Here is a 15,181-nt window from a genome sequence, read left to right as displayed (position 1 = left end):
AGCACAACAGATCGTCATGCGAAGTCCGTAAAGCGTTTATTCATTTATTTATTTGTTAGTTTTGATGTCGGTGACGTATTAAATTTTAACTGCAGTTGGGCGAAAATGTATTAGGTAAATTTTACAAGAATGTAACAATTCTATGCAAATTCCAGTATGTTTCTTAATTTCCCTGACTTTTCCAGGCTCTATGAAATTCCCTGACTTTTCCCGGTTTTCCCTGACCGTAGCAACCCTGGATACATAAACAGCCTTTTATTTTAACATTTGCCATGGCTACTTCGTACCAACAGCTACATAACTAATATATAAAAAACTTACAAAATTTAACTAATACACTTTTAACATTACACTAAATAGTGATGCGTCAAATCCCAATTTTCATAAATCCGAATCTCTACCTTGAATCCACCCCTCAACACCTAATTCAGGTCTCAAGGATCTAAAACGAAAAAGAAAGAAAATTTGTTAACTATCTTCAAATACTTCTTCAAAGTAAACGAGAAATGTTTTGCAATATTTACAAATTGCATACAGAAAGACCTCGGTTAACGGACACTTGTTTAACGGACATCTGTTATAATATAACTGACACTATGTTGCCTTTCATTTGGTTAGCAGACACCACTAGTTACTGCGGACATTCCGCTTCACAATTTACGAACGGACGGGGTTGGTACTACTTGAATAGCCTATACACTCATATCCTTACTGCTTACACACGAGAATAATTATCTCATGCATAATGGTTATTAAAGGAGACAAAACTTGTTTTCAAGTGTCTGCGTGGCTTTTCTCCCGCACCTATATAAAATGGGTAAGAGACAGTGCTAATATTTACGATGCATATGGCAAAGAAAACAACAGCCATTTCAACCTTTCCACCAGCCCATGTGTCCCGTTAAAACCAGGGAATCTAAGGAGGTCGTTCACAACTTGCAGGATGGTTATGTTGACAAGCCATTCTATTCCAAACAGTTTTGTAGCCAGCCATTAGTCAGTTTTACAGGCACTGGGTGTTTGTGGTGTAAACATGAAATACGAAAACACAGATTACGTTCTAACAATTCATTATATTCAGTGAAATCTCATTATGTACATGTTTATTTCTACGTAGCCATTTGGATTCAAAAAGAACATAATAAATCAGCCTCCTTAACTGTTTGTGCTGCTGCAAACAGTGCTACACCGTAAATCATAACTGTAGACAATATTTTATCGTTGCACGGCTGTGCAACTGGTGGATATTTACGAGTGCAGTTGCCAGGCATCATATGACACTCTCTTCATTGTGAATGGAAATCAAAATAATTATGAGATCATGGTCTGTAAAGTTACAGGACAGTCTTTCCCTCTTGACAAGCTCACCGGACTTATCTGTCAACAACCTTCACTCTTGCTTTATCCAAGCTCTTAAGATTTTGATTTTTTGGCTGTGCCGTGACACATCATCCCGGTGTGCCACCCAGCATGTCACAAACCAACCGTTTTTACATTGCATGTTAGGCATATTTGAAAAGTCTAGGAACATAACCTAGGACATTTACATCGTATCTCATGAAGTCATGAGTAAACCTGATTTAATTAACGGAATTTTCCTTAACGGAAAAATGCCCGTCAATCAAAGACTTACTGTATTGGGAGGAGGAACTTTTTAAAAAAATTGAAAAAGTTTTTCTACACTTCAATAATCATTTTGACGATGTTGATATTTTTTGTTGCATGTTTTAACATGTTTTAACATTTATAGATCATTCAAGACTTATTTCTAAAACAAACATTGTGCTTTGTGTTATACACACATTTGCACAACTAGTAGTTTTAACTTCAAAATAGAATAATTTTAATGCTACCAACTGACACTGAGTAAAAGTCAAGAATGTAGGCAAACCCAAATATTAAATAAAAACTTACTTTTAAATCATTAAGTCCTATAGATGGTACTAAAAAGCAATATACCACCTCCTATTGTTTGACATTTGGCACAAATCGAACAGAAACTACACAATGTGTACATTTATAGATACATAATATAATAACAAAACTAAATGTAAACAAATGGACACAGCTAAATGTTCATAAAACACACCATTAACAAATATTTCTTGGCTTAAACTTTTAAAAACTTAAAAAGTTAAATGCAAACAAATAAGAAGATAGGTTAATTCCTCATTATTATTCACATTTTTTCATATGCTTTCTGGAAAAAAAAAGAAAGAAAAAAATTTGACACTTGAAAAACATAATTTCTTGTGTCATGTCAAGCAATAGAAGAAAAGTTACCAAAAACCAGGTATAAATATAAAATACATAATAGCTTCTCTTTTAAACAAAACCACATCACTTTTTTCACAAAATAAAAAAAAAAATGAAAATACAAGATGTATAACTTCATTTAACATTCACATAGCACAAAGAGCAACATATCACATTTGTGACATTTGTAAGTAATTATCGATTGGCGTTGTAGTAGGAGAAAAAACAGTATTTACTCAATTGGTGTTATAACAGGATAAAAAACAGTATTAAGAGTTTATGAAATAACTTTATGGATTGGAAATATTAATTCAAGTACAGAGCGCTTAAAATTATTAAATTTAATTTATACCATATTTACTAGATATTTTCTGGTACCACTTTTATGTCAATAGAATGTTTTCATGGTCTCTTTTGAAACACAAAGAGCCAGAAAGAAAAGAAAAAATATATTGTGTCTGTAGTTCAGAAAGCAAAGGACTTTGAGATATAGAGTGGTTGTCTGGGAGGTTGAAAGAGGGTGAGGGAGTGCCTTTGCCAGCAGCAACAGTGAAGAGAAGCAAAAATAACCCAGTGACAAACTCCATTTGCACTCTCTCCATCTTGCATCTCTCATTTATCAGCCTGTGCAGAGGTTCAGGAAGCCTCGGACTAAAGTGGCACTACGTGAAGCAGTTCACAGGCATAGCCTGTAGTTTTTCAACTTAAGTGGAGGTTAAAAAGGTGGTCATTAGCAGTCTAAAGTAGCATAAATGACACATTTAAGAGGCAGAACATTTTTTCCCCCAACTAAACTGTTCCCGATGGCAAGATAGAAGTTTGCGATTATAATGACCACCACTTTTAGTTTCAACAGTTTTGGTAAAAATCATAGCATTGAATTCAGGTAAATACGGTACTCTGTTTGAGGTCTTAAAATACTTTGTTATTAAAATTTGCTTCATACGTTTGGAACATATGATATACTGCATGTCGTTTTCAAAAATAGTGTCCACAAACTTGTGGAAACAGCTATATTTCGCACCAAACTTCATGTTTCCACAAAAAGAAAGATGCTTCTGTCTCTATCTCTGGTTGTGTGTGTGGGTGGGGGGGAAGGAATTTATTGGTTTGTCATGAATTTCATGCTTCACTATTTTTTAGGGTCCTCAAATGTGGCTACTATATATCTATCTTTGTTTAATGAATTATGTTTTCCTCATCAATACATGGTATGTATTTGCAATTTTATTTATACAATTACATATTAAAAGTATAATATCTTGGGGAACAGCAATAAAATAAGTGCAAACATAAACATACATAAGTCTAGAAGCCTTAACAGTTGTCACTTGTCAGTATTGAATTTATGAATTTACAACAACTCCAATATTTTTCTTTGAATCTTTTCTCTTGAATCTTAAATCTTTCGAATAATAGATAGAGATTCATTGAGAGTCTAGGATTCAACTGGCCCATTACTATACCTAAATTTAAATTGCCTGAACCTAAACATATGTTTGCTGTAATCATTTTAAAAAAAATGCTGTATAACCAGAACTACACTAGAGTCCCGTTATAGCGAGGTGTCACGGTTCCGGGTTTATCCTCGCTATAACCGTGTCCTCGCTATAACCGAATATGACAAATTTTGGCCCCCAAAAAATAAAAATTAACCAAAAATAGCATAATAATTGTGTTTAAACCTGTATAATTGGAAAATAACAGGTTATATTAACGAAATCTTAATTTCTGTGAGCAGATGTGTGAATTCTCTTTAAAACTATACCCCATAAGTACGGATGCGATCACCGATTGCGTCAAAATAACCAGAATACCCTACCACGCTACGTAAGTATAGCATCTCAGTCAGCCGCCGAAATAGGCGCTGGAAAACTATACTTTTTTCATTTAAAGAAACCTGTCAACTTTTTTAGAAAATAAATTTGGGATTAAACTCAAACCATCACCACCCCTTTCCCGGACAGATACCCCAACAACTGACCGAAACAAAAGTTACAAGAAAACTGTCCTAGCGATTCGGAAATAAAGATGATAGTGCCTACTAGAGGTGTAAAAGTAACGAAAAAATGTGTACCCGTATGTATTCGTTACTATTACAATTAGTACTCGTTACTATCGTTACGTTACTCGTTACTTCGGATACCGCATAACATGCTATGTTATGTTGCAGCAACGAATTCAGTCGTATTGCGTACGCGTACAGTATGACGTCGCGTAAATAATAATAAATAGAATATAAACAATTAACAATATTTGATAATTAATAGCTTTTGTTAACCAAGAAATAATTAAATCTCATTAGAGCGGCTTTTTAATATTATCTCTTTTAAGATAACAACCAAAAAAACGTGAAAATACGTGATTATAAAAACAAAAACACACATATTTCTAATTTGTAAAAAATACTTTCTTACGTTGTTTCTGTTCCAATCACAAACTTTGTCTACACACGGCACAGATAACTAACGGAAGTTTGATAAAAGAAAGAAAGGATGGGATTCTATTTTTAAAGCCACGCACTTAGGTGGCGACTGCAAGGCTGAAGAATGTGACAGGTGTCAACGGCAAGATGTCTAGTGGCGAGCGAGAGGGGTGGAGATAAAGCAGACAAATAACAAAAGCGCGCTTCAAGCGATCACGCCGTAAATTCCTCAAAAATACCTCGTTATAGCCGTGTTCTCGCTATAACGAGATTCTACTGTACTTAAAAAATTATTAAATTATGCACTAAATAATTTTAACTCTCTTAAAAAGAAAAATACTGTATTTAGCTTTCAGCACAAAAATTAATACAGTGTACATGTGGACAACAACAATTTGCCAACATCATCATGTTAAATTGTAAGTCTAACACAATTATAACACAAAATACCATGTATCAAATTAAAAACACCTTCAAGAAATGCTCATATTGAAGAAATAAAAACAGTTCTAAAAATAGTCAATGGTGCAAAGTAACATATCTGTCATCTGACAAGAGAAACAAATAAAATTGCGGAGAAGCGTACATGGGGTTCATACAGGATGAGATTTTAACAAATATATGGAATTGTCCGAGCTACATTAACATGAACCTCTCACACTAAAAAAAAAAAAAAAAAACACGTGACTTACACATGCCATGTTCTGCTGCCGACGATAAACACTGATTGTGTGGGTCAGCGTGATGAGAGGATTCCCACCTGATGTTTTCGCAGATGGACATTGGGAAGCATTTTCCCCATGTACGTACTCAAAACTGTTGGACTGTGATGTAGCAGGGCTATCGTGATTTTTCCAAACAACCTGAAGAAAATATAATATACCATGTTTCAATGCATAATCGTCACACATTTTATACTAAAATCAAGTTTGAAAAGTAGGGGTGCAACTTTAATAATAAAAAAAAAGCATTTTTTGTTTTAAGTTATTCTTAAAACAGAACCAAATCATGGAAAGTACTCTTATTTAAAAAGTAGTGTCTACAAAAGCATGCCAAACAATTTATTTAATAAGTCATGCAAAAAAAATTTTTGTTGGACTTTAAATAGAAAAATGAAAATCATGACCCGAACGTGAGCCGGAACTAATGCATAACTATCATCACAGTACACACTTACCACGAAAGAGTGAGGGCTATCAAATGTAGTTAAATAGCATTAGATTGAACGTGTGAGTTGCATGCAATCTGCGAGCTATTGATATCGATATTTGACTACGTGCACACGCTCTATACGGGAATCAACATAATCGAACATGAATGATGCCAACTAGCGCTGGCTACATTTATACAAGTGGCACACAGCGGCAACGAAGACAAACAGATAAAAGTTATAACGTTTGAAAACATCTTTAAAAGAAAATTTACACATCAGATAACTTCGTATTTCCGTTAATTAAATAAGTAAGTGGTAATATCCAAATGAATATTTGATTTCAACTTTAAAATACATTGATTCTAACAGTGGGACCAAAAACAACATGCACATAATGTGAGAATTTTTTTCGCTGAATTTTGATGCCCTAAAATAACGGTGCAACAATTAAACATTTCAATAAATAAATTACTTTTCTTAACAATGAATCTTCAATGGACATTACTAATGAAATGCTCCTTTGTTACAAATTTAAGTTTTGATTCTTTTTACGGAAAATTTAGTACCGGCTGCCAGCTGAACAAACCAGTGTTCTAATACTAAATAGATTGATAATGTTCCAGAAATTAAATACATACACATAAACACTAACACAATTTTTAAAAATGTGTACCTATTGCTATTTTTCATACAAGCAACATGAATAGAAATTTTGTGGAGTCCACAATACAATATACTTGTTCATGTAACTGCTTATAATATATATAAACCTCATTCTTAAGGCCATGGGTTCAAAACTAACCCCACACAATTTTGGGTATATGAAGATTTTGCCTTCCAGTCAAAACAAAATAGTGGTTGCAAATCTTTAAATATAAATACATAAGTAACAATTCCAAATATTCCATCAAACATGAGATTATCCTATTATGCATTTTTTGAATTCTATATTAGTCATAAAATGTTATTAGTAATACCCAGTTGAAAACAAAGAAACATAACTAGTGTACCTCTGGTGAATTAGAAATTCTATGCTTCTTTGGTGGAGTGGGAGCGCTGGCATCAGAATCCGAGTCATCTGCTAGGGCTTCATCCAAGAAATCGTCCATGTCATCGCAGACTGCAGATTCTTCCTGAGACAGATTACTACTTTCGCTCTGAAGAAAAGACCAATTCAAAAAACTTAACCATTTACATATATTTAGGCAAAGCAACAGGATTAACCTGCCCATGTAGAATTAAAAGGAAGATGATACTAATAATATTTACCAAATTTAAGTTAATGTTTCTTTGATGTTGCTTGAAACCAGCTGCTTCCATTATCTCTCTCCCGAAACTTATATCGTGAACAGAACTAGATATATCCTCCGAACTTACACTGAAAACAAAAAAATATTACATCAGTGAGAAGAAATATTAAATATATTAATAAATAATGAAACATTTTAGTTATACATTCCTCCTAGAAAAATTTAAATGTTTTAATTTTAGCATAAATCAAATACTGCAATATGATTACTCTACGATTAAACATGAGAAATTAATAAATATTGCACATTACTATACAGTACATTATGGCCGGAGCCAGGACTGTTTTCCACCCTAATTGTGGCCAATTGTGCCACATCACACGTGAAGCTTTGCATCACAAAGCTTCAAATAAAACAAATAGCAAATTTTCTGGTGAAGTACAACTGAATATTAAAAACAGCTTCGATAGATTCACTTAGTCGAAGCTTCACACAGGCCAATCACTGTCTACTAGTCAGAAATATAAGCCTACCACTAACCTCTGACATTCATCATCAGCTGCATCTGTTTCAGTTTCAGTTGTAGTGGCTTCGATGTCAGAGAGGCATGGGTATAGTTTCCCTGGTTTTGGTGGCGATACCTTAATTTTCTTCAAATCCTTGACGGCAGGATACTGGCTCTCAGGACTCTGTACTAAAAATTCATACACTCATATTTAATCAGATGATCAGTGTAGAATGATATAAATAAAAATGGTACTATTTCCCAAGTAATGTAATATGCAAAAATCAGTTCTTCAACACAGTAAAACAAAACATGCTACAATGATCTTTGTTGAACTTGTGTTGAGTACATTAAAGTAACTTGTGATGTAAATGCTCCTTTTAAATCTGGAGCACATACGTTTCAACCCAGACTTAAAAAAAGGCTTGTTCAAAAATTTGCCCTAATTTTATATAAATATTGTACTATTAAGGTCATTTTTAAATTATAGCATGTCACTCTGGTTAAGGAAATGAGATTTTGTAACATTCAGTACAGTGTGTGAAAGTACGTACATTTCTTAATTTATGAAAAATAAAATATACAGCATTATCAAATAACTATGATATGGTGCTCAAATCACTATTTACTGTACCTTCAACTTTTTCTATTCTTGGAAAGAGAAATATTGATGAGCTGGATGACTTTTTTTTTTCAAGTCACCCTTTCACTAATGCTTAAGTCAAATAAAAAACTTTACACTATGGGACACTTACTTCTAACATGTCGAGTTTCAACAGAAGCAATTCTCTTAGCCTGCCGAGAATCTTCAGATGATACGACACTTTGTGGCTGCGAAGGCACCTGTAAGTCAGACGGCAGGGGCGGCGCAGAAGGTACTGGCGAACAGTTGTTCGCCGGTTGCTTCTGCAATGACATTCACAATTACAAAAGAAATTACATGACAGCAGTAGAAGCAAGATTATATGGTGAATAGCGATAAAACAGAAATAACAGTGAAATTAAGTCAATACACTGCCAAGCACTGAAATGGAAGTCATTGACACCACATAACACCGAAATGCAGTGAAATTGACCTCAATTACCTCTTTATATATATTAAAATAAAAAATTAATTTCATAAATATTTAATTTAGGTTTTTATTTAAAAACCTAAAATCTTACGTACAATGTAAAAAAAAATATTTAGTTTCTATCTATGGTTTTTCAAAGTAAATAAATAAAAGCAGTCTCTAGCTGTCACCATAAAATAATGGGTAAAGGCTTATACATAAACATTACAAGAATATGTAAATGTATAACGATTTTAGTGCTTTTAACTTTATTTTTTTTATTACTGAATGTTTTACTTAGATTTATGTTTAACTTTCATCAATATATGTAGTAGTATCGTTTAATGTACACACTTAAAGTGTCTTACCACAAACAGTTGCAGCAATTGATCAATGTAATTGTACGTGATATGTACATGTGTTTTAATTGTTGATGAAAAAACGAAATCCAATATTTTTAATGATCAAATTTGCTTTTTTAAAACACCAATAATCTTGGCTCTTGTAATTGCAAAGGTAGGCTATTTTAGTCAATAGGCCAGTTCACTTGCCTACCACCAAAGGAGATCTGAATATACTATTATAAAAACCTTTACAACACTAGAAATAATCAGTTAGTCCTAAAAATTTTTTAAATATAGCTTAAGATGTTTTCCTGCCTAAGATTGCAATATCATTATCCTTAACATGCCTATTAAAACATTTTGAAGTTATTAGATCTTCCCCATTATTAAGCACTAAATCAACACAAAACTAGTATACAAAAATTGAAGTTATCCAACAAAATATTTGCTCTAAAACAACCTCATTGTCATGACAGAACACTTGTGGTGTAATCAACGCCATATACATTTTCCTGTCTTTTTTTAACGTAATACAATTTGTAGTGGTTGCCTTCTAAGATAAAAATAACTAATAATGACACATCTTTATCAGAGTTTTTCCACGTTTAGATGAATTTTATATTCACACACACATATATATATTGTTACAAACGTAAGCAGGGCCGCAGCGCGCGCAGTTTCGGAGTTAGCTGGCGGCTCCGTACGGCCACTGACATCACATGGTCGCCACAACGTGAGACGTGCCGCGCACTCCTCGTGGATTTCGGATGTTATCGCTTCCCCCCTCCTCTACCCGCGTGGCGCTCTGTCTCAGCGCCGTCAACCTGACACCTGGCAGCTGTGTAGGGTTCCGCATGAGCTGTCGAGGCATTTCTCGATAAATCTGGCATCAGGTCAGCACGGAATGACGCGACAGGCCCCAGCCGCGCTCGCGACTTCTAGAAGTGGCACCTGGGCCTATATAAGCCCAGGACTCTGGCCTCCGATTTCAGTGAGGAATTGGGAGTTTTTCCGCGGCGGAATTTCCGGCGCAATAGTGCCGCGGGTGCGGCGAGAGTCCCGAGAGAAGTTCCGAGCGAAGCGTCGAGTGGATCCTCGGCGAAGGAAGGGAAGTGTGACGGAAGCGGCGGAGTGCGGCGAATGAAGGTCCACGAGGGGTGCTGAGGTGAGAGTTGCGCCAGGGGTGCGGCCCAGCTAGGTCTGCGGTGTGTAAGAAACGAGTGACTAGGGAAGCAACATTTTTAAGTAGGGATGGGCCGGTCGAATCCTCGAATCCCACCGAATCTCTAGTATTCGAAAGATTCGAAATTCGAGGGAAAAGATTCGGGATTCGAGGAAAAACATTGATGTAAATGTAGTACTTTAAAAACTTAAATTCTTACAATTTACTTGGCCTGTTTACGTTTTCCTTGGAACACATCCTATTGAGGTACAGTAGAACCTCGTTAATACGTGATGGTCAGGACCGAGATAATCACGGATTACCGAATTTCACGGACTAGCGATTAAAAGCCCGGAAGGTCTTGTCAAGCTTCTCAGACACCGGCGTGCAGCTGGGTTAAGGCCGTTCACGGTAAGGGCCGGCAGTCTTCGAATTAGTTTCTCGGCTTAAAAATGTCTAGCCATTAGTTCACGGTCATTTACAACAGCCGAAGAGAGAAAGATATGATCGTGCTGACCTTGCACCTCCCCCCCTCCCCATCGTACAGCCGAATGCCAGCCAGACACGTCACTCGCCAGGCGCGGGTGGAAACAAACAAAGGGAACGGGAAGCAGACGTCAGGACATCCCCCTCAAGTTTAAAGAGTGACAAATGTGACAGCTGAAAGGGGGGCGACACAAAGGGTCAGTACAAACAGCGTTGCAGAGTTTGGCGGCCCACGTGATGGCTTGTAGTGTTTGCAGGCCGCCGGCCCGCGTGACGTTAATTTTAAGCGCTGACAATTTTTACTTCTCTTTTTTTTCTTCTCTTTTAAATCGTCCCGGATTATCCGATTCCCGAATTAGCGCATCACGGATTAACAAGGTTCTACTGTATTGTACTTTATATTCGTTATTATATAAAAAAAATTATGAAGCATGTACTGATTTGGGAAACTTACTTTATATTCATGAACATGGATGCAATGTCGCTACATTGGCATTAAATAAGGCATAAATCACATATGTATTCTCAGAATATGCTAAAAAATAAAATAAAGCACATTTAGGATCTAGACTAAATATGAATCTTGTTTTTTTTTAAAATAACTTTACCCGAGAAATCTGTTACTTAGTAATACAACAATAATGCCGACTTTCATCATATTTACGGTCGCACATGTAGTAATAACAATGAAATAATTAATGACAAAAATTAATACATTACACAATTATTATTTTAATAGCAATTCAGTTTTAAATATTCTGATACATTCTATTTATGAATTTTTTTAGGACCAAGTTTGGTTTCTGTAGACTACCAACGTTAAAATATGTATTATCTGAGAATTCCATGATGGCCAACCAATGAATTTGTTAGCCAATCATTTTGAGCAACATAAAAAATAACTAATATTAATATAAAAAATTTTAATGGGCAAACTAGAGAAAACACCCCGTCACTTTTAACTTCGGGCATATTAATCATTATGCTTTAGTGAGGCTTAATTTTAAAAGACGCACAACAATATTTCTTATGGCCTAAAACCATTGAAGCCAAGATGGCGCCTTTTAGTTTCCATTAAATATTTCAGGAATGCATTTACCTTCATTTGGGACTTTAAACAAATGTCAAGTTGGTAACTACAAAATATTGTTCCGTCGGATGTTGAATTTTGTTTTCCGATTTCCGTGGATACATGAATCACTGTACTCACAGATAATGCCTGAATGCCTTAAAAACACCAAGTCGGATTCTACAGCAATAGATGAAGTGACCAGATTCTTACGTGATCCTACAGTTAACCCAGAAATAAACATTCTCGAATACTGGAAAACTCAGTCTGCGTGTTCACCCAGGCTACATAAACTGTCCAAAAAATATTTGTGTTCACCACCTGCGACAGTGTTCTCTGAACGTTTGTTCAGCACTGCAGGAAACATATGTGACCAAAAACAGAATCGTCTTGATCCTGACCGTGTCAAATACTTGTTTCTTTAAATAAAAATTTAAAGGGTTAAATAATTCTGCATAATGTTTAATTTTTTCTCTTAACTTATAAATTATTTTATAATTTGAGAACTGGATTTGGATTCGAGGTACTGTTTGGGATTCGGATTCGAGATTCGGATTCGAGAAAAATGGGATTCGAACCATCACTATTTTTAAGTGTAATTGATTATTAGGCATTTTAAGAAGATTATTTGTTAGTGATGTAAATAGTTGCAATCAATAAAACTATGTAATAAAATCTTTAATTGGGCTATCCATTTACGAACCCAGTAGTTTTCCCATGACGATTTATTATTTTCATTGTAATAATAATTCGTAACTATATATGTGTGTATGTGTGTGTCATTCTAACATAATCATCGCTAGAATGATTTAGGAATCCACATACTTAGCACATCCCTGATACTATAATTTACACACCCAAAAAAACAATAATTACAGTTTTCGGAGGATATAATAGGGTTTATGCTCTGCAAATAAGCAGCAGTGCCGTAATATTAAACTTGCCCAACATGTATAGGGCCATTTATGGTAACTATGATACATCATCTCAGATCATTCTTTGTTCAGTGTACATTTATTTTCACTTAAAGTTTGCATCATTTCCAGATAAGCAGATGGTAAACATGTGTTTATTATATTTCTTATATTTGTAACTCTTTAATGATGATGGTACCAATAATGTTCATGTACAAAGGGTATTTGTAGGCTATTTAAAAATGTTTTTTTACTTCAGTGAATTATCAACAAAATTTTGAATAAAGCAATCACAAAGGAGTTAACCTTTTGTGTCTGGAGTATAGGTTAACATAAACAAAATTGCAACAGTATGTTAAATAACTGCAAATACGTCTAACCAAAAATTAAAATTACTGTATGAGATAGTGTAAATCCTGCTAACATCGCTAACAATTTTTATTTTTATTTATCTTCATTGTTTGTTGTAATGAAATGGTGGGAGTCCATAGCATTGAATGTTGAAGAACTTAATTTGTAACAAATGCCTATTTAAATATTTCTGCAAGAACTAATCACATTTTCTTCTGTAGTGCAAGGTACAAACTTTACAATTACTAAGTTTATAATTCTAGAATACAACAGGTTTGTATCAAAGATTTTTAATTAGTATATTTTGTTTTCTGAAACCAAACAGCGAATTACCTTATGTAAATCCATGCAGAATTTAATTCTGAATATTTGCCCAATATAACAACTATTTAACCCAACAAATTCATACTTTTATTTATACCTATTTAGTACATTTTTCTACTAAAGAAGAATGGTTTTCTCATTTTCTTAAGAGGGTCTTACTGTATTGGAAGTTTGTTTCACAAATAAAAACACATTATTTATGTATATATTATAAACTATAGATGACTCAGTCAAAATATCCCAATTTAAGAACACCTACTGTTCCAACCAAGACCCAAACCTAGAAAATAAAATAATTAAGTTAAATGCAGTTATGCAATGAGAAACTAACAGTTTTTTTAATGTAGTGACGTTGACCAGAGCTACGCCCTGCCTAAGCCCGATGTGCCTCACGCCACTGCCGACCCCCTCTCCTCCCACCGACACCCTCTGTTTCAAACCTCCCGCCAACAAGTGTGTGTGTGCATGTGTCCAGTCGCCCTGCGCGAACCCTTTCCGCACCCACCCTGACTGGAGCAGTGGAGACTGCATGTTTTTTAAATAATGGAATTCTTAAATATCTGTAAGATTTAATCCTTAAATCTTAATTAACTTGCAATTTTTAAAAGGTTTTAATAGTTACGTTTAACTGTCTTTAATATTAATGTACTAACAGTAAGTTCAGCACTGCCTGCGGCCATGACACCCGGGGCCCGGGGCAGTCTCTTCCGTTCGCAGTGCGGGGTACGACGCACCTCAGCACCTCGTCGACTTCACCTTCTGCTTGTAACCGATCCGTTAACATCCGCCATCGTAACTATTTTTTAAACCTTTTTTAATCAACCTTCGAGGCCTACCCCGGCGGCAGACTGTTTAACTTAATTAATTAAAGCTCCCCGGAGCATTTTTAAATTAATTGGTGGACTTATGAAAGCATGAAAGCTGGACTGTGTGCTGTTTTCTGTGTGCGTCTTGAGTGTATGTGTCGGCGCCAATAAAGCTCAATATTCACTAGACTCGTTGCACTTAATTCTCGACCACGAGTTTCCCAGCACAGAGACGGAGGTGTGCCTCAAGACCTCACGAGCAGTAACATAGCGTGCCCGCCGCTGAGAGTGGGCCGGTGAGTGCTAGCAGGGGGGAAGTCAAGCCTAGCTCCACGTGGGTCACGTCACTGCCCTGGGACAGAGTCGGTAGCCGGGTCCACATGCCCATCCACGTGGTGGCGCCCAAGATATAAACGTACGCCGATTCGAAAACCCCCCTCACGACAGTAGAATATTGGTTGGTAATAATAATACTAATTAGTTAGATAGAAAAGATATCAATTTTGAAAATAATAGTGCCAAATTATGCAGCTGATACAGTAATTAAAATTTATTTTGCAAGGTTTTGACAAAATGGCTGAAAAACAAATAAAATAATTATTTTAATTGGTTTCTTATAGCATACTTGCATTTAATTAAGATATCTTAATGTAAAAGCTCATGAAAAACTTTAATCTTTAAAATAATGATGATGATGATGATGATGATGAAGATGGTGGTGATGATGGTGATGATGATGGTGATGATGACGGTGATGGTGGTGATGATGGTGGTGATGATGGTAATGAGGATGGTGATGATGGTGATGGTGGTGATGATGATGGTGATGATGATGATGGTGATGGTAATGATGATAGTGATTATGATGGTGAAGATGATGATGGGGTGATTTTGATGGTGATGATGGTGATGCTGATGATGGTGCTGATGATGGTGCTGATGATGGTGGTGATGATGATGGTGGTGGTGATGATGGTGGTTGTGATGCTGAGGTGGTGGTGATGGTGATGATGATGATGATGGAGAAATTCAAACCTCTAAAACTAAAATGTAGTGGACTGCAAAGTGTTTGTGCAAATTAAGG

The 15,181-nt window shown here is 35.5% G+C and overlaps 1 protein-coding gene across 2 annotated transcripts in view; it reads right to left on the bottom strand.

The window, feature by feature from the left end:
• The window catches only part of LOC134528112 (anillin-like), a 66,467-nt gene that overhangs the window by 29,097 nt on the left and 22,189 nt on the right, over nt 1-15,181 (bottom strand). For both annotated transcript variants that reach the window (XM_063361391.1, XM_063361390.1), the window contains exons 8-12: nt 8,345-8,495; nt 7,625-7,778; nt 7,104-7,212; nt 6,845-6,991; nt 5,374-5,544 (exon numbers count right to left, since the gene is read on the bottom strand). In XM_063361391.1, the coding sequence (XP_063217461.1) occupies nt 5,374-5,544; nt 6,845-6,991; nt 7,104-7,212; nt 7,625-7,778; nt 8,345-8,495 (732 nt within the window). The remainder of the gene's footprint in view (nt 1-5,373; nt 5,545-6,844; nt 6,992-7,103; nt 7,213-7,624; nt 7,779-8,344; nt 8,496-15,181) is intronic.

Source organism: Bacillus rossius, chromosome 1 (assembly GCF_032445375.1).
Source record: "Bacillus rossius redtenbacheri isolate Brsri chromosome 1, Brsri_v3, whole genome shotgun sequence".
NCBI lineage: Eukaryota > Metazoa > Arthropoda > Insecta > Phasmatodea > Bacillidae > Bacillus > Bacillus rossius.
The sequence above is the reverse complement of the archived record's forward strand: the minus strand, read 5'-3'. Positions and strand labels throughout refer to the sequence as shown.